This window comes from Mesoplodon densirostris, chromosome X (genome assembly GCF_025265405.1).
Source record: "Mesoplodon densirostris isolate mMesDen1 chromosome X, mMesDen1 primary haplotype, whole genome shotgun sequence".
Taxonomy (NCBI): Eukaryota; Metazoa; Chordata; class Mammalia; order Artiodactyla; family Ziphiidae; genus Mesoplodon; species Mesoplodon densirostris.
The window spans coordinates 132260628-132285433 of record NC_082681.1 but is presented as its reverse complement, the minus strand read 5'-3'; the positions used below and the strand labels follow the sequence as shown (position 1 = coordinate 132285433).

Below are 24806 nucleotides of genomic sequence, written 5' to 3'. Positions count from 1 at the left end.
GGGAGGTGGGAGGCGGGGAGGTGGGCAACGCTGTAAACAGACACCGAAGTAACGTGGGCTTCTCTGAGACACAGGCGTGCTTTAGCTGTGAGTTTTTCCTTACGGAAAGGAAGACATTCTTGAGCAGTGTATTTCCTCCCCTGCTGGGGGGAGACTGTGATTGCTGCCGGCCGGAACTTTGCGATTAAACAGGATTACAAAAACCAGCCTCAACTGCGGCGGAGTGAGAGGCTGAGGGTATAACCTTACGCTAACAGGAGAGCTGACGGGCCTCACGAGCTTGTGCGAGGTTTCTTCGCCTTTGGCTGTTGGGTGTGGTTGTCAGGGCTTCGTGTACATGTACGAGAGCTGCAGCATCTCTGGGACCCTTAAAGGCAGAGCATCACAGGACGGGCCGTACCTCTCACCACCTGGATGAGCTGGTGGAAGTTAGGGACGCAGCAAAGGAGATGCTGAATGATAGCGTCGTATAGAAATTCTCCGGGGAAATGAGACCTTTTAGGTCGTCCTCCCGAGTCAAAATCCAGAAAACAATTCAGAACTTTCGTGCAATTAAGCTGAGATACCCAGAGGCTGGCAGCGTTTCCCCTGTGTCCTGGGAGCGCCCCACGAGCTGTGTCCTGAATGTCTGCATCTCAGGGCCCGCCCTATGCTGACTGATGACGTGTGAGGTTGTGAAGGGCCGAGGGATGAGTGAACAGGTGACCCTGTGTCTCCCGCTCCCACCTGGTCGTGGGTCCCGTAGGGAGCCCGGTGAGGACGAGTTACCCACTGGACACACAGCCTGCACCTCTCTCTGTCCAGCTTTGCCCCCGATCAGGTGAGTCTAGAAGCCATTCAGAATCCGGCATTTCAGCCACCTCCTCACCTGGGTCATGCCCGAGGATGCCTCCGCCCCGGCAGATTCGTTGTGGGCACAGACTTCTGGAAACCACTGCACGTGATACCGACTGACACCGGGATCTGTAAGGTCAACACCAATCAGCAAAAAAGAACAGTCTGCAAGTCACAGTGCACGCAGCCCCAAGTTCTTAAAGCACGACAGACCAGGAAGGACGGACAGAGTCCTGCAGGTGATCCAGAACTGCGTACACCAACCAGAGGAGGTGGGTCTCCCCAAATTCTGACTCGAGTTAAGTCGGGGGGGAAAGTAATAAACCATCAAAGGAAAAGTGAATTGAAATACAAGAACCACATAGAAAAAAATTAGAAAAGGCATAGCAAAATGACTCCACAGAGGTCTTGAGAATAACCTAGCCATGGTGTCCACAGGAAGTAAATCCCCCAACAAAGGGTAACACTCAGCAGCCATTCTCTTACTTCCTAGGCTATAAGAGAGACTCGTCTCAAGTCTCTGAATCCTACGTTTTTCTGACGAAGCTGATGGAGAGGCTGTCAAGCCCAGGCAGGAACACAAGCCTTTCCCTCAACTTGAAGACCTGGCCCTTCAGATGTGCCCTGTCTCAAGCCTTGCTGTGACAGGGTCCCCTCACCAGAAGATACAGGGTGAACAGCCTCCCGGAGCCTTACGGTAAGTGCATCCTTGCAGTGCGTGTGTGCGATCGCTACGGAAACAAGGCCTGCTCGCAGAGCCAGCCCAGCACACGGGCTCCTTAAACGTTTACTTCCAGCTGGCGCAGCGCGTTTTCTGCACGTGTCTTTACTCGGGCCGACCGAGTGGGGGAAAAAGCCACCGTGATGAGAAGCCGGTCTCTGAGTGTGGGAAAGGAGATCCGGGCAATCCTGGGCTTAATAATCACCCCAGTGTGTCCCTGGGTGGGAAAGGCGTTGCTTCCCTGGGTGATTAGCATCTCGTCCGAATGCTCACGCCAAGCGTTTGATGGAGGTTTTCCGAGGGGAAAACTCTTGGATGAAACTGGGTGCGTCTGGTGGGAACTTGCTCCGAGCACTTTGGAACGAGAAAAGAAGAACTTTCAATCTGAGAAAATAAACAGCAAGAGGGCACCGATGGTGTTTAGCTAAAACTAGAGGTTTTTTTTAACTCTTTATAGGGCAGACATCAAGGGCTTTTTTTTTTTTAAGAAAAGAATTGCACGTTATACATTAAGTCTGAAGTCAATCACTGAGTGAATTCATACCCTTTCTTTCAACAAGTGGTGCCGCTCTAGGCATCGTCGTGAAGTAACCTCCCAGGAGCAGCTGCCCTCACACCTCTTAAATCCTAAGGGGGCTGGACAAGTAATAAAGCGCATGAGTCAGGTCTCAGCCAGGGCGGAGGGAGATGAGCCTACAGCTGAAGACGGAGGGCGAGAGAGGTACGGCGTCCCGGCAGAGGGTTGCGGCTGTCACTGAAGCGCTGGCGCAGCTCACAGAGGCGCTGACCTCGGAGGGGGACCTGGAAGGAGGCTGGCACTGGGCCTGGTCGGTGTGGATGACGGGGGGCAGGGCACCGCCCAACACAACGGTCTGCCGTGACGAAAGCTTCTGTATGTGGTGACCCCGCGTCACCACACTGCTGCTGCCGCTGAGGAATCAAATTCTTAAATCACTGAAATCCATTTAAGATTCAGCTGCGTATTGGATAGAGGAGTAGCAAGTTCCAAAGTCGGGCACAGAGCAGGCCTGACAGTCCCTGGTCTGGAGCAGCCGGGGCTGGAGTCCAGTTCGCTGCACTCCAGTGCTGTGATGTGTAATTGATACCCGTGGCTCCAAAGAACCCCACACGTATCTGACGGCGTAACCGTGTTTTCACAAGAGGACGCACCGAGCGGCACATCGGACCCCTCAGCTCTCAAGGCTGCCCCGCCCGGGTCCACGCCCGCGCTCTCTGGATCTGCCACCTCCGTGAAGAATGTCACCCAAGCCCGAGGCTTTCCAAGTAGGCTCTGCGTTTCTCCCTTCACCTGAGCTGTTCCCTGGAGGAGCTGGTGTTCCCGACTTCCTGTCCCATGTAGATGCTGTTCAAACTCAGCGCTTCTAAAACCACACCCTTGATCCCTGCCCTCAGTTGCCCTTGCATTCAGCTTGCCTCTTATTTAATCACGCCTTTCTGTATCTGTGATGTTCTGACATCTTGCAGCCTTGCTGACCCTGCCGGGACCACCCTCGCAGGGTGGCTGCTGCCCAGATAGCAGACAACGCACCCGCACGCCTGTGTGTCCCGTGCAGACCAGCCGACCCAGAGCCCCTCCCCAGCACCTCCTCTATGGGGCCCTCACACTCTGGGCCACCACCCTCGTCACCCCAGGGCCAGGCAGCTGGGGACAGTGCCAGAGCCCACCACAAGTATTCAAACTAGCCAATCCTGAGACCATCTTGCCTTTCCTACGCGCCAGAGTAAAGGCTCCTGAGCACAGTTTCCTGCTTCCTGACCGACCCTGGTGCCTCCCCGTCTGGCCCGAGTGGTGTGGAGGGTCCCCCCTCCTGGGAGCTGTGAGTAACAAACTATCTTCTCAGTGGCCGTTGTCTCTGGATCTGTTGCCTTCACCAAACCCGAATAAAACCCACTCTTTAAGACATGATTAAAATGAACAGGCCGTCTTTTAAGCAGTCCTTCATGGCACTTTTTCAGGCACATACACAGCAGTCCACTCTCTTCCAAACTTAATCAAAAACTGGCATGCGTTCCTCATGCAGGTCTACACAATCGGTTCTCATTATTCACACAAGTGAGGGTTTAGAAAATCACCGTGAATGCCGAATTAGCAAATCCTGGATGGCTGTTTCTTGGAGAAATACAGTGTTAAGTTTCCCGTGAGCTTCTGGTCACCACATTTTTGCCAGCCAGTCAATACATAATCTTATTTTATGTGTGTTTTTCTTTTTCAAAAACGTATTTAATAAAGTCATAATTAATTGTAATATTTCTTTACTGAAAAAACTCTAGTTGAAATTATTTTCATGATCCTGGGTAGCAGGACAGTAAATTTCTTTTGCTTTCAGCCTCACAATAACGCCTCCACTGTACTTCTTTTTTTTAATCCATCACCATCTCAAAAATGACACATTTAGCCACTTTTTTACCTTTTCAGAACTTCATCACACACTACCAATGTGACGAGCACCTCCCAGGCAGCCTCATGTATAAATCAGCAATTTTTCTCCTCCTTCTGGGTGCACCATATTACTGATTCCTTCACACTGAACTCACACCTGGAGGAAGACAAGCCAGCCACATATCTTCACCAGAAAGCACCGTGTCGCCTTCTTACTGAGAAGGCTGACACACCATGCAGCGCTCCACCACTGTGCTTGGGGCCACTTAACCAGAACAAACCTCCAACAAAAAGCAAGGAAATGCAACAAAACAGACCAGAAACCCCCGGCGCTAAACAGACCGGGCAAAGGATGTGTTGCCAGTATGACAGCGGAAACGAGAGGGCAGCGTCCCCTCAGCGTCAGGTGGGAACGTGTACGTGGGGCAACTCAAGCCCATCGCCACGCCCTGCACGAGCACCCCCACAAAGGACCACACAAGCGCTCCCCAGTACTGGTTATAGGGGTTACAAATGAATCTTAGTGACGACACGAATCTTCAAATACACACTCTGTGAGTAGTGAGCATCCACTGTGTCCCCTTTCATTTTAAAATCAGTAGCATAAGGTAGCTTTTTTTTTTTTTTTTTTTTTTGCAGTATGCGGGCCTCACACTGTTGCGGCCTCTCCCGTTGCAGAGCACAGGCTCCGGATGCGCAGGCCCAGCGGCCATGGCTCACGGGCCCAGCCGCTGCTCCACGGCACGTGGGATCTTCCAGGACCGGGGCACGAACCCATGTCCCCTGCATCGGCAGGCGGACTCTCAACCACTGCGCCACCAGGAAAGCCCTAAGGTAGCTTTTTAAAAAACCAATTCCACAACCTTTTCATATGTTACCCTTAAGCCAGTCCTCACCCTTTGCTGCAGAGGTACTGACTGAAGTGGTTCCAGTGCTATCATTTGATTTAAATAGTGATCACTGCAGGCCCATGTTTCCGGCACTTTACCTGCAGTCTCAGCAGTGTCTGACATCCCTCCCTCTTCTTCTTTTTTTTTTTTTTTTGGTGGTACACGGGCCTCTCACTGTTGTGACCTCTCCCGTTGTGGAGCACAGGCTCCGGACACACAGGCTCAGCGGCCACGGCTCACGGGTCCAGCCGCTCTGTGGCATGTGGGATCTTCCTGGACAGGGGCACGAACCCGTGTCCCCTGCATGGGCAGGCGGACTCTCAACCACTGCGCCACCAGGGAAGCCCCCTCCCTCTTCTTAAGCCCCTGGCCCGCCTTGGCTTCCGTCTCACGTCTCCCCGCACTCACTTGCACTGTCCTCTGCTGCATCACCCCTCTTTGTCCTGAAACTGGAGTTCCTTCACACCCGGTCCTGGCCCCTCTTCTCTCTAGGGGATCCCACGCTTACTTAAGAACTTATTCTTAAAGTCTACCTTATTCAGGTCCAAGTACTACTTTACAACTGTACAATGTTTTACCTGTAATAGTTGCTTACAGACACTTGTTTGCAGTGACTTTGCTTAGTTGTAAATAATACTGTTAGCTTGTTTCCATATAAATATTCTGGTGAATTACTAGTAAATAAGCAACTAAGTAACTAAGAAGAAAGCAAGGAAAAAAAGTGCTTCTGACTAATCCTTATTTTGAATAAACAGACTAAAAAAAGAATAGAAAAGATCAAAGAAACTAAAAAGCTGGTTCTTTGAAAAGATAAACAAAGTTGATAAACCTTTAGCCTGACTCATCAAGAAGAAAAAGGAAGGCTCAAATCAATAAAATTAGAAGTGAAAAAGGAGAAGTTACAACCAACACCAGAGAAATAGAAAGAATCATAAAAGACTACTACAAGCACCTATATACCAATAAAACAGACAAGCTAGAAGAAATGGACAAACTCTTAGACAGGTACAATGCCCCAAGACTGAACCAGGAAGAAATAGGAAATATGAACAGACCAATTACCAGTACTGAAATTGAAACTGATTAAAAAACTCCCAACAACCAGAGTCCAGGACCAGATGGCTTCACAGGCAAATTCTATCAAACATTTAGAGAGGAGTTAATACCTGTGCTTCTGAAACCATTCCAAAAAACTGCAAAGGTAGGAACACATCCGAATTCATTCTATGAGGCCACCATCACCCTGATACCAAAACGAGCCAGATACCACAAAAAAAGAAAATAATAGGCCAGTACCTTTGATGAACATAGATGCAAAAATCCTCAACAAAATACTAGTGAACCAAATCCAACAGTATATTAAAAGGATCATACACCATGATCAAGTGGGATTTATCCCAGGGATGCAAGGATTTTTCAATATCCTCAATCAGTGTGATATACCATATTAACAAACTGAAGAGTAAAAACCATAAGATCAGCTCAATAGATGCAGAAAAAGCTTTTGATAGAATTCAACATCAATTTATGATAAAAACTCTCCAGAAAGTGGGCATAGAGGGAACCTACCTCAACATAATGAAGGCCGTATACGACAAACCCACAGCAAACATCATTCTCAATGGTGAAAAACTGAAAGCATTTCCTCTAAGATCAGGAACGAGACAAGGATGCCCACTCTCACCACTTTTATTCAAACATAGTTTTGGAAGGCCTAGACACAGCAATCAGAGAAGAAAGGGAATCCAGATTGGAAAGGAAGATGTAAAACTGTCACTGCTTGCATATGACATGCTACCATACATTAAAAAACCCTTAAGATACTACCAGAATACTACTAGAGCTCATCGATGAATTCACTAAAGTTGCAGGATACAAACTTAATATACAGAAATCTGTTGCATTTCTATACACTACAACAAACTATCAGAAAGAGAAATTAAGGAAACAATCCCATTTACCGTTGCATCAAAAAGAATAAAATACCATTCATACTCTGGTTTCTCTTCAGATCATATAAATCTTTTGCCTTTTACTAAAGATTTCCGTGAAGAGGGGGACAGAAAAAAAGAATAAGATACCTAGGAATAAACCTACCTAAAGAGGCAAAAGACCTGTACTCCAAAAACTATAGGACGCTGATGAAAGAAACTGAAGTTGACAGAGGTGGACAGTTATACCATATCGTTGGACTGGAAGAATCAATATTGTTATAATAACCATACTACCCAAGGTAATCTACAGATTCAATGTAATCCCTGTTAAATTACCACTGGCATTTTTCAAAGAACTAGACCAAAAAATTTTAAAATGTCTATGAAACACAAAAGACCTCAAAATAGCCACAACAATCTTGAGAAAGAAGAACAGAGCTGGAGGAATCACAGCTCCCTGACTTCAGACTATACTACAAAGCTACAGTAAATACTATAGTACTGGCAGAAAAACAGAAATATAGATCAATGGAACAGGATAGAAAGTCCAGAAATAAACCCACACACTTATGGTCAATTAATCTATGACAAAGGAGGCAAGAATATACACTGGAGAAAAGACAGTCTCTTCAATAAGTGGTGCTGAGAAAACTGAACAGCTACATGTAAAAGAAGGAAATTTGAACATTCTCTAACACGATACACAAAAATAAACTCAAAATGGCTTTAAGACTAAAATATAAGTCATGACACCATAAAACTCCTAGGATAGAGTATTGGCAAAATATTCTCTTACATAAATCGTACAAACGTTTTCTTACGTCAGTCTCCCAAGGCAATAGAAATAAAAGCAAAAATAAACAAGTGGGACCTATTCAAAATTACAAGCTTTTGCACAGAAAGGAAACCATAAACAAAATAAAAAGATACCCTATGCACTGGGAGAAAATACTTGCAAATGATGCAATCAACAAGGGTTTAATTTCCAAAATATACAAACAGCTTGTAGAGTTTAATAACAAGAAAACAAACAACCCAATCCAAAAATGGGCAGAAGACCTAAATAGACATTTTCTCCAAAGAAGACATACAGATGGTCAATAGGCACATGAAAAGATGCTCATTATCACTAATTATTAGAGAAACGCAAATCAAAACTACAGTGACGTACCACCTCACACCAGTCAGAATGGCGATCATTAAAAAGTCTACAGATAATAAATGCTGGAGAGGGTGTGGAGAACAGGGAACCCTCCTACACTGTTGGTGGGAATGTAAAGTGGTGCAGCCACTATGGAGAACAGTATGGAGATTCCTTAAAAAACTAAAAATAGAGCTACCATATGATCCAGCAATCCCACTCCTGTGCATATATCCAGACAAAACTATAATTTAAAAAGATACATGCACTCCTGTGTTCGCAGCAGCACTATTTACACTAGCCAAGACATGGAAGCAACCTAAGTGTCCATTGACAGATGAATGGATAAAGAAGATGTGGTACAAATATACAATGGAATGTTACTCAGCCACAGAAAAGAATGAAGTAATGCCATTTGCAGCAACATGGATGGACCTAGAGATGATCATACTAAGTGAAGTAAGTCAGACAGAGAAAGACAAATACCATATGATATCACTTATATGTGGAATCTAAAAAAATAATACAAATGAACTTACAAAACAGAAATAGAGTCACAGACTTAGAAAAGAAACTTATGATTACCAGAGGGCAAAGGGGGTGGGGGAGGGATAAATTAGGAGTTTGGGATTAGCAGATACAAATTACTGTATATAAAGTAGATAAACAACAACATCCTACTTTTTAGCACAGGGAACTATATTCAATATATTCTAATAACCTATAATGGAAAAGAATGTGAAAAAGAATATATATATATGTAATACTGAATCACTTTGCTGTATACCTGAAACTAACACAACATTGTAAATCAACTAATACTTCAATAAAAAGTTCTTTGTTTTGGGGAAAAAAAAGAGGGAAAGAAAAAATGAAAGGACATTGATGCCCTACACTAGCTGCTTACAACAATAATCAAGTCTGGGTAAAAGCTAGAGAAAGATGATACAGTATAAGTCCTAGGAGATAAGAGTATCTTTGTGACCCTGGCCTAAGCAAAGATTTCTTAAACAGGACACAAAGAGCGGTAAGCCTCAAGGAAACAAAATGATGAACTGATCATCTCTAAAAGTAAGAACTATTAAGAATGTGAAAAAAATAAAAGTAGAAGATACTAAGATGAAACCAGCAGATGCCTCATACACTCCACATGTAAAGGACTCTTACAGGACAGGCTGGCTAAACAGTTGAAAAGTGCTTTGAAAAACAGGAGCTCCATTGCCAGTAAACTTATGAAAAGGTGTTCAATGCCTGGATGACCAGAAAAATGCAAATTCAAACAGCACTGAGCCATCACGTCACACGTACCGGAAAGGCTCAACTGAGAAAGACGGAACATGCCTCATGGGGGAAAGCATGTGGGGCAGTGGAGACCATCTTACCCTCCTGGTGGGAATGTGCATTGGTCCAGCCACTTTGGAAATTCTCGCTATCTTCTAAAGGTCAACATCCTCTGTGACCTAAGAATCCCACCTCTGTAGGGGAACAAGTACACATGTGCATCAACAGACATGTATTCATAGGCTCTTCACAGCAGGGCCATTCTGAATAGCCCATCCCTGGAACAAACCGAATCTCCATCAACTGCTGAAGAGATCTGAACAAACCAAATCTCCGTCAACTGCTGTACCAGGGACGACTATGCAGTGATATAAATGGATGAATCACTGCTTCCTGCAACAGGATGGATGGGTTTCCCACATGCAGTGTTCCCTGTGAGAAGGCTAATGCAAACTGTATGATTCCATCTGTATACATTCAAGGACACATAAAACAAATCTTCAATTTTAGAAGTCAGGAAATGGTGGTTACTATTCTGTGCTTAAGATGTTTGCACCTCCCGTGTGTGTACATTTCCTTACGTGAGATGTGTACATTTTCAGTATTATATTAATATGTTGTTTTATTAATATTAATATGTCATATTGACATACAATTCTAATTTGAAATTGATAAATACAGTCATGCTTTGGTACCCATTGGAGAGTGGGGATTGGATCCACACCCTGGATACCAAATTCCAGGCTGCTCGAGTCCCACAGTTAGCCCTTCGTATCTGTGGGTTCTGCATGCTTGGATTCAACCAACTGCCAATCTTAAACATAGTACACAATCCCCAGTTGGTTGAATTCGCAGATACAGAACCCAATGATGTGGGGGGCTTGACTATACAATAGATCAAATAAATTTTACAATTTAATATTAACTTAAAACTATCATTAAATGTCATAATATGGATATAACAATTTTAATTTAATAATGAATATTCAATAAATAAAATTTAATTTAAATTAACATATGATAGTCATAAAACATTAACATGATTGGTAATGTTATTTTAGCTAGAGAATGAATTTCAGCAGCTTGGAAGAAAATTCCGGAACAAGAAGAGCTCCAACACCAATATCCCCAATGGCTCGTGAGCCGATACCCTGAGTAAAATAGCACTTCAAAAAAATAAGAATTTTTAAAACTGAATTGCTGAAACAATCTATTGTTTTTTGCTTAAAATAGAGTTTATGCCTTAAAATGGACAAAAGTGAAAAATATAAAAATGTCAAGTAACTCTAAAAATACTATTTCAATAATGCAAAATAAATATTCTAAGAGTACAGAAAACAAAAAAACAAAAGGAATTTATCCCAAAGATAAAGAGAAAAAAGAATCTATTCTAAGGGTGACTGTTCATTGCAGTATTGATTGTAAGATGGAAATTCTGAAGGCAGCTAAATGTTTGACATTTGACATTATGACATAATATCCATCAAGGCAGCCATTTAAAAATGTTATTAAAAATACTAACAATGTAGAATGCAAATTAGTATTTTATGAAAATGTGTTGTGCTTTATAAACACACACATATACATATAAAACAACTGAGTGAGAAACAGAGGTATAGGAGACTTCTGAAAGAAAACCCAGTAAAATGCTATTTCCATGAAATGATATTGAGAAGAGAATTGGCTTTTTTATTCTATTTTCCAAATTATTTGCATTATAGGTCTTTTAATTTAGAACAAGAATTTACAGTGCAAAATAATGACTGCCTTAAGTGTTTGGGACACAAGATCAGCCTTCTTAGGAAAGACATGAAGACAGGTCAATATCCCTGAAATGATAAAATGTAAGCAGCAGATTTCAGTATGTGATACAGATTCCTGGGAATCAAAGGCAACCCATTCAGACTTCAGAAGAGCAAGGCATTTAGTAATAATTTTTAAAAAAGCGTGCATGTGTTTTGTTCAGCTACTGTTTCCTTAATAGTGTGGCTTGACGGTGACGTTTGCACAAGCACCCTTACTTACATCACAGCGCTCTTCAAAGCAAACAACAAATATAAAACTCTTAGAGGAAAACATAGGCAGAACACTCTCTGACATAAATCCCAGCAAAATCATTTTGACCCACCTCCTAGATTAATGAAAATAAAACCAAAAATAAACAAATGCGACCTAATTAAACTTCAAAGCTTTTGCACAGCAAAGGAAACCATAAACAAAATAAAAAGACAACCTACGGAATGGAAGAAAATATTTGCAAACGATGTGACTGACAAGATATTAATCTCCAAAATATACAGACAGTTCACACAGCTCAATATCAAGAAAACAAACAACCCAGTGAAAAAAATGGGCAGAAAACCTAAATAGACAGTTCTCCAAAGACATACCAATGGCCAAGACGCACATGAAAAGTTGCTCAACATCGCTAATTATTAGAGAAATGCAAATCAAAACCACAATGAGGTATCACCTCACACCAGTCAGAATGGCCATCATCAAAAAGTCCACAAACAATAAATGCTGGAGAGGGTGTGGAGAAAAGGGAACCCTCCTGCACTGCTGGTGGGAATGTAAGTTGGTACAACCATTACGGAGAACAGTATGGAGGTTCCTTACAAAACTAAAAATAGAACTACCCAGCAATCCCACTCCTGGGCACATACCCTGAGAAAACCATAATTCAAAAGGAGTCATGCACCACAGTGTTCACTGCAGCTCTATTTACAATAGCCAGGACATGGAAGCAACCTAAGTGTCCATCAACAGATGAATGGATATAGAAGATGTGGTACATATATACAATGGAATTTTACTCAGCGATAAAAAAGAATGAAATAATGCCATTTGCAGCAACTTGAATGGACCTGGAGATGATCATACTAAGTGAAGTCAGACATAGAAAGACATATCATCTGATGTCGCTTATGTACGGAATCTTAAAAAAATGACACAAGTGAACTTATTTACAAGGCAAAAACGGACTCACAGACTTAGAAAACAAACTTATGGTTACCAAAGGGGAAGGGTGGCCGGGGGGGATACATTGCGAGATTGGGAGTGACATACACACACGACTGTATATAAAATCGATAACTAATAAGGACCTACTGTGTAGCACAGGGAACTCTGCTCAGTATTCCGTAATAACCTAAATGGGAAAAGAATTTGAAAAAGAATACACGCGTGTATGTGTAAAATGGAATCACTTTGCTGTACACCTGAAACTAAAAGAACACTGTGAATCAACTCGACTCCGATATAAACTAACACTTAGCAAGAACAACAACAAATAAACAGAAGCATCTGCCCACCTTCGGTCTTCTTCCAGTACACCTTCACTTGCAGCTGGTTGTCCTGATAGAACGGAGCTCCGATTTCCAGGAGGCGAGTGGGCCGTCGTCTTTGAAACGGAGGCTGGATTTGCATCACACTTTTTCTAGTTTTCCCAAGTTGCTCTTCTACAACAAAGCACAACATTCTGATTTACTTGTTAAAAATAAATCTGTAACCTGATAGTAATCCCAGTGTATTTAATTTCACTCTGCTATTCATTCATAGTTAGTGCCTGATGTTTAAAGTAAAATGTAATGTGACTACACGTTCCTTTCCGCTCAGGTTGATGACACCTCCCCCCTCACACGCTGGAATGCATACCTAAAAGTAGACTGTATATATTACACGGAATCCCCCGAACTTAAATTGGGAATCAACATACATTCAGCAGCCCAGAAAGATGCTCTGATTTCAGTAATAGGGGGAAGTAGTATTTCTCACCATAGATAGACTTTTTTGCCGTTACGAAGTAAATGAAGTAATATTAAAATACCATTTCATGAAAACAGTATAGGTGGCTTTTCACAGAAGTACCAGCATGTTATGTTCCTCCATCTTTAGAAAGCCAAATGAGAATTTATACGGCTTAGTAGGAAGAATACCAAAAATTCCTGCCCTCACATCTCTCCTTTACCAGTTCATTGATTTTAGAAGTTGCACATTTAGAAATTTCGTCCTTGGAGACAAGACTTTTCTGCTTTCAGAATTCCAAGTAGCCCTTTTGAGAGATAACAGCTTAAGCTGTATTGGTTATAAAGCAGTCAGAAACGTGTTATCAAAACTTTTCCGATAGAGCTGTGAGGTCTGCATTCTTGAGAAGGTGGGAGGAAGAGGGAAATATGAGGATGAATGCAGAGAAATGCTGACCTGCGGTGAATCAGGAGAAGGAAGGGAAAACTGAGGACCCAGAAGAAAAAGCACATCGAATGTGCACTTCTCCTTACAGGGGTGTGTGCCTGTCAAACCATCCATGCAATGGATCTGATTAAAAGGAATGGGATACGTACATTATTTGGTACTTACATTTTAGTTTAAATAATTCAAATGAATGTTTGGATAACTCAGACATTGATTAGGTTAAGGATTCTGCACCCAAATCCAGTGTGTGTATGAGGGGTTCCCCACACCACCAATTCTCAGACCCCAGCGGGGTGTCCTACAGTTCAACTCAGTTCTGACAGTTTCTACCTGCAGACAGCATCAGATCCCACAGGGTAAGGGCTCAGTGCTGCAAGACTGCCCCGCCCCCCCAGCTTCAGATGCCAGTCACGAGTCCAGGTTGCCACCAGTGCTTCTGATGACCTGCTATAGATGGGGGGTTCCAAAGACCCCTTCCTCAGATTCAAATAATTTGCAAGAGCAATTCACAGAACTCAGAGAAAAATTTTACTTGCTAGATTACCCGTTTATAATAAAAGGATATAACTCAGCAACCTAAGTGTCCATCGACAGAGGAATGAATAAAGATGCAGTACATATATACAATGGAATACTACTCAGCCATAAAAAAGAATGAAATAATGCCATCTGCAGCCACATGGATGGACCTAGAGATAATCATACTAAGTGACGTAAGCCAGACAGAGAAAGACAAGTATCATATGTTATCACTTACATGTGGAATCTAAAATATGACAGAAATGAACTTATCTACGAAACAGAAACACTCACAGACGTAGAAAATAACCTTATGGTTACCACAGGGGAAAGGGGGGAAGCGAAGGGATAAATTAAGAGTTTGAGATTAAAATATACACACTACTCTATATAAAAGAGATAACCAACAAGGACCTGCTGTATAGCAGAGGGAACTATACTCAATATTTTGTAATAACCTATAATGGAAAATAATCTGAACAAGAATATGTGCATGTGTATAACTGAATCACTGTGCTGTACACCTGAAACTAACACAACATTGTAAATCAACTATACTTCAATTTAAAAAAAGAAACACAAAACCACAGACAACGGTAACAAACAAGACCGTTCTAGGGATGAGGATCTATAACGTAGAAGACCTTGTATAGAAATGTTCACATCGATATTGCTTGCCATGTAAGCTCATATTTAGCTCACGTAAACAAGAACATCTATCTTCAAAGTTAATAATGTCTAAGCATAAAATTTGATTTAGATATATGGAAAGTAAGTGGGAAAAGGAGGCTGTAAGTCAGCAACAGGCAGCTGGAAGAGATGCAAACGGCAGGGTGTGGGAAAGGGGGCGGAGCTTCCACCTCTGAGGGTCTAAGGGAGTCACTCCCCCAGCATGTGTTCACCACCCTGGAAGCTCCCTGAACCCCGTCTTTTTGGATTTTTACAGAGGCGTCATCACACGGGCGTGCTGATTAAATGACTAGCCACTGATGACTGATCTCCATCCTCAGCTCGCAGGTGGAGGTGGGAACGGGAGACTGAACCTTCCAGGCTTCCAGTCACTCCTTGGTTCCTCTGTGGTCACCCCCATCCTCAGCCGCTCCCCCCAGTCACCTCTCTCACATCCCAGAAGATGCCTTTATCGCTCCTCCTCACTTAGGAAATTCCAAGCGTTCTGGGGGCCAGGAATGTGCCGAGACCAGATAGCAGGAGGCGCTGCTTCCCAGCCTGCAGACGCCAGCGCAGCTGGAGCCCTCACAAGGCTCCGCCCCCAAACGCATCCCTTTCTTGACACCACCAGGCGGTTAAAGGATCCTGCTGCTAACACCTAAAGCATTTTTCTTTTAAAGAATTAAAGGCTTCAGATTTTCACAAGCCCATTTATGCTTCTAATTCCTTTAAGAACCTGGGATGGGAAGAAGTCACCAGCAGACTACCAAGACAGTTTAGATAACCGTGTTTCATCTCTCTGTGAATTCTGTCTTCCTGCTGTCTTTTATATGCCATGGAAACATTCACTTCTCATTACAGAAGTAAGAACGTATGAATATATATATATATTTATATATATATAATGAATATAAGAATATATCTATTATATAGATCATATATATATAAAAATATATAATATATATATATATCTCTCTCAAGATTGAATCTTTGCTGCTTTATTGAATATTTCCAGCATAGACACACATGGACATGCCCCATCCCCCCTGTAGGGACAGACGTGATAGTTCAGTCCTGGGAGCACGTTCTTGACTCGGAGTGTGTCCTCCACTTCAAGCAGGAAACAAAAATGGAATAAAATTCCTTCACATTCTGAAGAGGTATGAGGTTTGCTTTATTTATACTCTTTAATAGTCCTAAAAGTTAAAAGAATTGAGTGACTGTGCTATTTCTCCAGATGTCAAAACTCCGATTACCTTTTCAGAATGAGAGATTCAGAGTATTTTCTCTCCACTCCATTTTTATTTTGGAGAGCTGGAAGTATATTCCAGTTGCATGAGGCAACTATGAAAAACATTTGGAATCTGTCAACCCTGGAAATACTCCTCCTGCGTCCAAAAAAGCAAGTTACGTTTCCATTAAAGATAGTATTATGTCCTTCCTCCTTCAAGGGACCCTTTTATAAAACTGTATGAACATTCAGGCTTTGCTTGCGTCGAAATATTTATCATTACAACACCTAGCAGCCCGCAGACCTGGAAAACTATAATTCAGAAAGTAATTTATGTGCTGACATTTACTACACTCATTCCTATAAAATATAAGTTCCCTTGCTTATACTATAAAGTTGTAATTATTCCTTACTTTTAGTTGCTTCATGATGAAATATATAGTGTTCTTGTAAAAGTCATATACTAGTGTTTATGAGATTATATATCAACACTGGGTTATAAAGAACATCGTGACACATATTCAGCTATATCCTGCCTCATCCTTTGTAAAACCAGTCTCTTCTGTCGGCTATGCTGACACCCAAATAATACGTATTATGACAGGTCCTTTGCACTATCACTTCTTTTTTTATTTTTCTGAATCCGCATGACAGGCACCAGTTACTCCTAGCATACAGTGGCCTTTGGTAGGTTAAGTGTCACATCTCTGTATTGGTCAGGTAAAACGTTACCTCACTGTACACGATGATTAGAAAGTGGCCGTAACGCTCAGCACCAGCGTCTTGCGGGAACAGGAGTTGGTTGCGTGTGCAGGTAAGAGCGGGAACACCTGACCGGTTTGCAGTCACAGGAGCTCCTGAAGCAGTGCTACAGGCCACGCCTAGGCTTCTGGAGCACGTGGGCTCTGACGGCTGCTGTGGGCACACACGCAGACAGTCCCTGTTCTCTGACCTACACGAGACCTTAGTTGAGCGGATGTACTTTCCAAGGGGTGGGTCTAGACCCCCCAGACTGGAATCTGTCGTGTGCAACAGGAAGGACACTTCCACCGGAGAGTCCACAGGACAGGGGAAGACAGGGGTGAAGGACAGATGTGTTTGTATCTGGGGGGGGGGGGATCTGAGTGGCTCACTGAGAGGGAAGAATTCAGTCTATGTGATGCCGTATGGCTTAAAGGGAGAGAGAAGGGTTTGTAATCATACCTGAGAGGAAGGGAGAGGGGGCTAATTAGAGAGGATCTCACCAGGGGTGTGTGGGGAGATGCCCCGGGAAGAGGGAGAAAGCCCTAGATGTGCTCTGGAGACCCAGAGTGTGTAACAGTTGTGTCTGTGGGCTGGACCGTGAAGAGATTCTCGATGACGTGACTTCAACAATGGCAAGCCGAGGCTGGGTTTTCCTCACCTCGTTCTTGGTTGTGGGCAGAAACACATGTTAAATTATGGGCGTTTGCAATCCCATACCAGTCTCTAATGGGGAAGGAATGTGGTTTACTGGAAAAGCCAGGAGACTAAAAGGCAAACTTATTTTACACAATAGAGGAAATCCCCATCACCAATAGAAAAAAAAAAAAGGCTCTTAGGAGAAGCAGAAGTTTAAAGGATTTTGGTTTGAGAAGACATTTGGGGAGGAAAACATGGGAAAGCAATAAAGGATGAGACCTGTGGAGACCTGCAAAGAGAAGATGTAGGTGACAGTCTTGAGAGTGCAACTCAGGAGATATGGTTAATATTTTCTAAAGAATATTTTGGCAGCTATCTACAAAATGGATATTTAAGAAAGAGTGGAAACAAATATTAATTAGGAGATTATTTTATAAGAAAGGTGACAATGGGCTGAACACGGGCAAAATTGGACAGATCCCACCCAGAATCTGAAATTAAGAGTCAGAAGGACTACTTCCTAATGGACTGGATTTCTGGAGAGAAAGAAAAGCAAAGCATGACGAATGACCTCCATGGATGGCTTGAACAAAAGGGGGAACGGTGGGAACTCTGGGGGCAGGAGAGCCTGGGAGAGGAACAGGTGTGAGAGGGAAGTGAAGAGCTTGGTGTTGGGGATGTTACACTCGAAGTACCTGTTAGCCATCCCAGTGGAGGTGCTGAGCAGGCAGCTGAACACATACCTCGGCTTTCAGGGAGCATCAGGTGGGAGACACAGGGTGGCCTTCGCACGTGGATAGTTATGACACCCACGGGAGTCACTGAGGTCTCCCAGGGAGGGAACTGCCCCCCCCCCATTCCCCACCCCCAAGCTGATTCTCTGCACAAACGATGCTCTCTTCCAACTCTGCGCTTGTGTGGGGTGACACCCTGTGCCCTGTGTCCCACGGAGCACCCATTCTTCAGGACCCAGGAGGAGTGCTGTGCTCTTGGTCCCCACCGCCATGTCTCTCTGTCTGCGCCACGTTTCCCTGCAGCCCTGTGTGCAACGGACTGGTCTTTGTGTAATCATGCTGACATGTTTATCTCCCAAATTCAACAGTAGGCGCTTTGAAGGCAGAGATGGAAATGTGTCTAGTGCTGCAGTAATGTGTGTGTATGAGCGTGTTTGCACATGTATATGTAGGCATGTGTGTATATACATGAACACACATACATATATAAATACATGGTACACATATACTATATAATGTACAGTCTATACAGTATATATCCTACAGTGTACATATCTTTATACTATAATACAGTGTACAATGGCATAAGGTAGTAATTATTCCCATCATTAGACACAGTTTGATGAATGAATGGAGGACTGCATTAAAGAAATCAATGAATGGTGCAAATGTAAGTTGCAGCCACTATGCAAAACAGTATGGAGGTTCCTCGGAAAAGTAAAAATAGAGTTGCCATATTATCCAGCAATCCCACTCCTGGGCATATATCCAGACAGAACTGTAATTCAAAAAGATACCTGCACCCCTATATTCATAGCAGCACTATTTACAATAGACAAGACAGGGAAGCAACCTAAATGTCCATCAACAGATGAATGGATAAAGAAGATGTGGTGCATATATACAGTGGAATACTACTCAGCCATAAAAAGGAATGAAATAATGCTACTTGCAGCAACACGGATGAACCTAGAGATGATCATACTAAGTGAAGTAAGTCAGAAAGAGAAATACCAAGTGATATCAGCTGTATGTAGAATCTAAAATATGACTCACATGAACCTATCTACGAAACAAAAACAGACTCACAGACATAGAGAACAGACTTGTGGTTGCCAGGGGGAAGGAGGGTGGGGGAAGGAGGAATTGGGAGTTTGGGGTTAGCAGATGCAAACTAGTATATATAAGATGGATAAACAACAAGGTCCTACCCTACAGTACAGGGAACTATATTCAATATCCTGTGATAAAGCATAATGGGAAAGAACATGAAAAAGAATAGATATGTATCACTGAGTCACTTTGCTGGACACCAGAAATTAAACACACAATATTGTAAACCAACTATACTTCAGTAGAATCAAAAAAAGAAAAGAAAAAGAAATTGAGAGGCATCTTGCGCCAACCCTCCCGCCTCCTGCCACCATTGAATTATAATCTCTGGGCATGGTGCCTTACCACTAACATTTTTACAAACAACTCTCTAGTTGACCATAATGTGCAACCAGGCTAAAGAAAAAATGACTTCAAGCAACAAAGCTATTGAGACCCTACACGTGTGGTATATATTGTCCAATGCATATAAGGATTTTCTGGCCCTGTTTCATCACACCTATAACACTAGAATTGACTTATGCCTCATTCTTCCGCTCAGCTGAAAGCTGTCTCTCATGCATAATATCTTGCCTTTAACATGCCACGTACTCCATAAGTGTTATCATAGATATCACTAAATCTGACTCTAAAATTACTCTTGAAATTGATTCATAATCATATAATGGACATACTGGGCCTATTTACAAATTGTCAGATTGGACCTCCCTAAGGACAGTCAAGCTGAAATTAGGCACACAAATTAATGCTGTTAAAACTGAATTGTGTAACGGTGGTTTTAACCAACAAGGACCTACTGTACAGTGCAGGGAACTCTGCTCAATAGTCTGTAATAACCTAAATGGGAAAAGAACTTGAAAAAGAATAGATACGGGTATATATATAACAAAATCACTTTGCTGTACACCTGAAACTAACACAACACTGTTAATCAACTATACTCCAATGTAAAATAAAAATTTTACAGATCCAAAAAAAGATACATGCACCCCTATGTTCATAGCAGCACAGTCACAGCACAGCCAAGACATGGAAACAACCGAAATGCCCATCGACGGAGGAATGGATAAAAAGAAGATGTGGTACATATATACAATGGAATGTTACTCAGCCATCAAAAAGAGAATGAAATAATGCCATTTGCAGCAACATGGGTGGACCTAGAGATGATCATAGTAAGTGTAGTAAGTCAGAGAAAGACAAATACCATACGATATCACTTACATGTGGAACCTAAAATATGTCACAGATGAACCTATTATGAAACAGAATCACAGACATAGAGACCACAGTTGTGGTTGCCAAGGGGGAGGGATGGAGTGGGAGTCTGGGATTAGCAGATACAAACTATTATATAGAGAATGGATAAACAACAAGGTCCTACTGTAGAGCACAGGGAACTATATTCAATCTCCTGGGATAACCCATATGGAAGAGAATATATATATATGTGTGTGTGTGTGTGTGTATGTGTATCTGTGTGCACATAACTGACTCACTTTGCGGTACAGCAGAAATTAACATTGTAAATCAACTCGGCTTCAATAAAAAATATTGATAAAAAAATCAGTGAAGTTACTAAACACATAGAAATGTTTCCATGAGAATTTTTATGTAAAAATTGTACTGTATGTAAACTTATACATAGAAATAGTAGACTTTTCAAATCCATTTAATCTCCAAAAGGACTATTTCTCAAATAGGTAGGAAGCTCTGTTTCTAGAACTATTTTGAAAGCTTCATTTCAAATGGACCCGCTCGTTCCGATCCTGTTGTTTCCCAGGTGGTAGAAGATACTTATGGGCAATCCCTGCATCTAACAGTGCGGAGCCAGCCTTGCCTTTCCTAAATTCAACAACCTTGTCACACCTTCCGTGTCTGACCAGGCCCCGTGCCGGGATGAAAGGCAGATCCCACGGGACCCTGCGAGCCTGGGGAAGCAGCACCCGCGGAGACCCCTGGCGGCCTCTCTCAGGCTCGCCTTCTATCTGCCCGTCCCCAGATCCCTGACCAGGAACTTCCCCACAGCTCTTCTCACCAGTCCCCACCTCTGAGCAAAGCCGGAAACACCACGTAACGCAGTTTCCAGCTCAGAGATGAATGTCTCCTAAGACTCTCCTTTTGCTTTGCTCAGTTCATGGCAAACAGACTAGTTTAGAACCACTGGCAACAGGAAGCGGGTATGGGAATGATTTGGTCGCTGCCCCCAGTGGAGAATTAGGTAGCCTTCTGCAGTAATTGTGACCACTGTGTAAAACCAGTAGAAAAAAAAAGGGGGGGGGGGCATGTCGCATTTTTAGGAGGGAAGCAACAGTTTCTAACAGTTTAACTGTGTGGACCCTCCTTAAAAACAAGTACGCATATGCATAAGGACCCCAAACCATGGAAGTATAAACATCTGTTTGAATGAGACACCCTTTCTTCTTAAATTTCCATTATGACGCCAAAATATTGCACATAAAACGGATAAAAACCCTAAGAAAGACTCAAAGGTAAAATTTGTACACATCATAGTTCAAAGGACATATTTACGTGTACACGGGTATGAAGATTCTCCATGTAAAGACCGCAAATAAGAAAAAGGAACTCGAAGCACTTACTGCTGTGGACGGCGTGTGTGGACGTGAACTGCAGGGAGACCTTGGTGCTCTTGAGGCGTGTCTGGCCCCAGTAGGTGACAGCCTGCAGTTCCACCGTGTAGTCGCAGTCGGGTTGCAGTGGCTCCAGGGTCACAGAATTCTGAGACTGCAGGTGGAGGGAACACACACAGACTCCGTTACAAGCCTCCCTGCCTCTCCGCCTCCCTGCCCAGCTGCTGTGTCCCCATGAAGCACACCAGCTCCTCTCTGAGGTCTGCCCGGACTATCTAAGATCACAGATCGTTCTACATCTTCAGCATCTGAAAATCCACTTTTACCGTGGATCGAAATAAATGGCATACAAAAAGCACAAACAGGGTTTTTTTTGAAATTGTATTCCTAATCCCATCATTGGATGCTTTCTGGTAGCAAGAAAATGAATAATTATGTCCCCTCCCTCCTTACAGAGAGAAGAGAGCTGTAAAGGCTCGTGTTAGCACACACCTGGAAAGATTATGAATTGGCATTCCCTGTATTTCTCTGATTTTATCCTAAATCTTCTATGAGTAAATTTCCACGAAAAGTTGTAAGAAAAATCAACCTGACAAAATGCTTAAAGCACTTTTTTATGGCTTGCAGGTATCATAATAAAGTCCCTTACAAGTACTCAGAATTAAGAGAAAGAAGGTTATTGTCTTAGAATTCAAACATTCATCAAAATATAGTACATGTGATATCACATGGCCCTAAATGGTCTAATTGGTGGTATTAACACCTATGAAGGGAAAAATGTGTCCATCACTAACGCGACACCAGACATCAGGCAGTCAGTAAGTAGCACGTGCTTCCCCGCAAAGAGTAGGCCAGCTGTATGCGTGCATTGTGCTACATGAAGGTATCGTCATCTTGAAACTGTCAAATACTGAATCACATAAGCCGGTCCCTTGTTTAAATACCACAATGACCTGTCGGAATTCTCCGCATCATTTTGGGTCACGTGAGATCTCTTTTCAGGGAGAGAACATGATTTCCACGGGCATTTCAGACCCTTGAGCACAACGCTCCCTGTAAATTAATAGCTTGGCACCCTTACATGATTCAGGCTTTTGAGGGATCAGTTATCAGAACTCGGCCACCTTGCAGCAGGTTGGCTCTGGATGGCTGAAAGGACTGCACTTCACAAGTGGAGGCTGAGAGGCAGGCTGTGGACCGTGGTCCCTGTTCCCAGGGGAGGCTGGGCCGCCTCTCAGCCACACCCACTGTGGTATGAACCGTGCATCTTCGTGTCCTTTCTGCCTTTTACCTACAGTATGTCTATGAACTACCAATTCCCAATTTTTTTGAGTTAGGGTTTCTTGTTATGTTCTGCGTCACTCTTCCTAAACTATTATCTTCAAACAAGTAAAATAAAATTCACTTTCGAAAGAGCATTTCCTTGAAAATCCCCACTCCTCTTAGTTTTCACGGATATTAGGATGGACTCTTAGGAAATGAAAAGACACTGATCCCCAAGAAGAAAATTTCACAATTTCTCATGTTCTTCTATATGTTTCCACTTCCTGATCCTAATTCTCAGTTGGTCAAATTTTAATACTGAGAACTTTAATGAGTCACATGACCTACAGCGCGCCTCTTGTGGATCCAAAAAAACATGTCACCCGTAAGACAGTGAACTGTGATTAAGGCTACTCTGGGCCTGTTAACAATTATAATTAAATTTGCAGTTCATTTTTTATTTATCTAATTGACATATACTGGAAATAAATTGCAAACTTCCCTACTAATCCTTGATGCTGTTTGGTTATTAAGGGCATGGCAGGGGCAGGGGTCTGTCAGCATTTCATCACATCACTTTTTGCTTTCCACCCCTGTGCTTGAACAAGTTTATCTCTTTCAGCACTTTCTGTGAGATAAGCACATATTACCAATGGTCACTTGTTGCACAAAGTCCTACAAAATAAAAGCTGGAACTGTCAGAAAGTTTCTTGAAAATAAAACCAAAACAGTATCACAGCTAAACATCAGTGATATGGACCTGTGGAGATATGTTTTATAATTCTCAATGGCACAGATATTGGAATCTTCAGTGCAAAAAAAAAAAAGTCTTGGTGTCCTTCTAAAGCACTTTCAAACATTTATTTATGGAATTCAACCTTATGAATTAGGGGAAAAGGTGTTAAGTTTTATAACAACAAGATAAAAGAATGTGTACTAAAAGGACACCGAACACTCATTTCTATGCATTAAGCATTTCATATGATGCAAAATGTTCAGTGTTATAGAGGTCTCATCGCATAAAACGGTTCAGTGAAGATTTTATTTCTTGGCATGTGGAAAATAAGCCATTCCAAGGTCTTTTAATCCATAAGAAAATCATATTGTCCAACATGCATTTTCTAAACTGTTTGCTGTTGCACTGATTAGATTATAGATGGGAGCACCTTACCATACACAACAGATAAAGCCATGAACGTTTACTCTTCAGTTTACAAGGATCTCTTTAGAAAAAAAGAGACCTAAATGTCAAGGACATTTTGAATTGTCTCGTTTTCAATGGCTAGACAGGTTAAGATGGAGACATTTTTGTTCCTGTGATTTCTGGAGTGGTGCCAGCCATTTGGATATGAGTAAGTCGACAGACTAAATTCAACCGTTGTCACCTAAAATGTGCACGGCTAAACGGCTGGCGTCGTCCTCTGTTTTCTGAACTTCCTCGTTCAAAGGGGAGGGATGGGAACCCTCATGCGTCCCTCTTTGTGGCTCAGCAGAGGCCACTCTCAGACCAGGTGCCTGAGTTCAAACACCACTGCGAGGACATGGGCCTCTTTCCCCTAGTTCTCACTCACCCCACCCGTGGTCTTTCTCCTCTTCTTCTTCGTAGGCACAAGTGACTTGCCGCTGACCGTCCAGCTCCAGAAGACTTTGTAGTGATGCACTGGGATGTCCGGTTCCTCGGGGAGATCCCAAACGATCGTCACAGTCAAGCTTCCGTCACTGTTTATTGTGGAGTTTGCAAGCCGGAGGTTGGCTGGGGCCGGTGGTGCAGATGGATCTGAAATCCCAGGAGAAAGACACAAGGGCCCAGGATGACCACAAAAGCATCGCCTCTGGACATGGAATGACTACAGGGTTGACGCAGGAAGACTGCCCTTGATATGGAGAATAGCTGAAGATAAGCACTAAGG

At 42.8% G+C, this 24806-nt stretch overlaps 1 protein-coding gene, 1 long non-coding RNA gene and 1 other non-coding gene across 3 annotated transcripts in view; 2 read left to right on the top strand and 1 right to left on the bottom strand.

Moving 5' to 3' along the window:
• ANOS1 (anosmin 1) overlaps positions 1-24806 on the bottom strand; it is a 191359-nt gene that overhangs the window by 4114 nt on the left and 162439 nt on the right. The window contains exons 7-10 of the mRNA XM_060087089.1: positions 24468-24673; positions 21643-21787; positions 12517-12663; positions 869-963 (exon numbers count right to left, since the gene is read on the bottom strand). Coding sequence (XP_059943072.1) covers positions 869-963; positions 12517-12663; positions 21643-21787; positions 24468-24673 — 593 coding nt within the window. The remainder of the gene's footprint in view (positions 1-868; positions 964-12516; positions 12664-21642; positions 21788-24467; positions 24674-24806) is intronic.
• LOC132482064 (uncharacterized) lies at positions 57-24806 on the top strand. Its single transcript, XR_009530866.1, has 4 exons — positions 57-1106; positions 1328-1531; positions 4596-4790; positions 24503-24806. It is a non-coding gene; the product is annotated as an uncharacterized LOC132482064 (long non-coding RNA).
• Positions 6839-6955, top strand: LOC132482809 (U5 spliceosomal RNA). Its single transcript, XR_009530975.1, has one exon. It is a non-coding gene; the product is annotated as a U5 spliceosomal RNA (small nuclear RNA).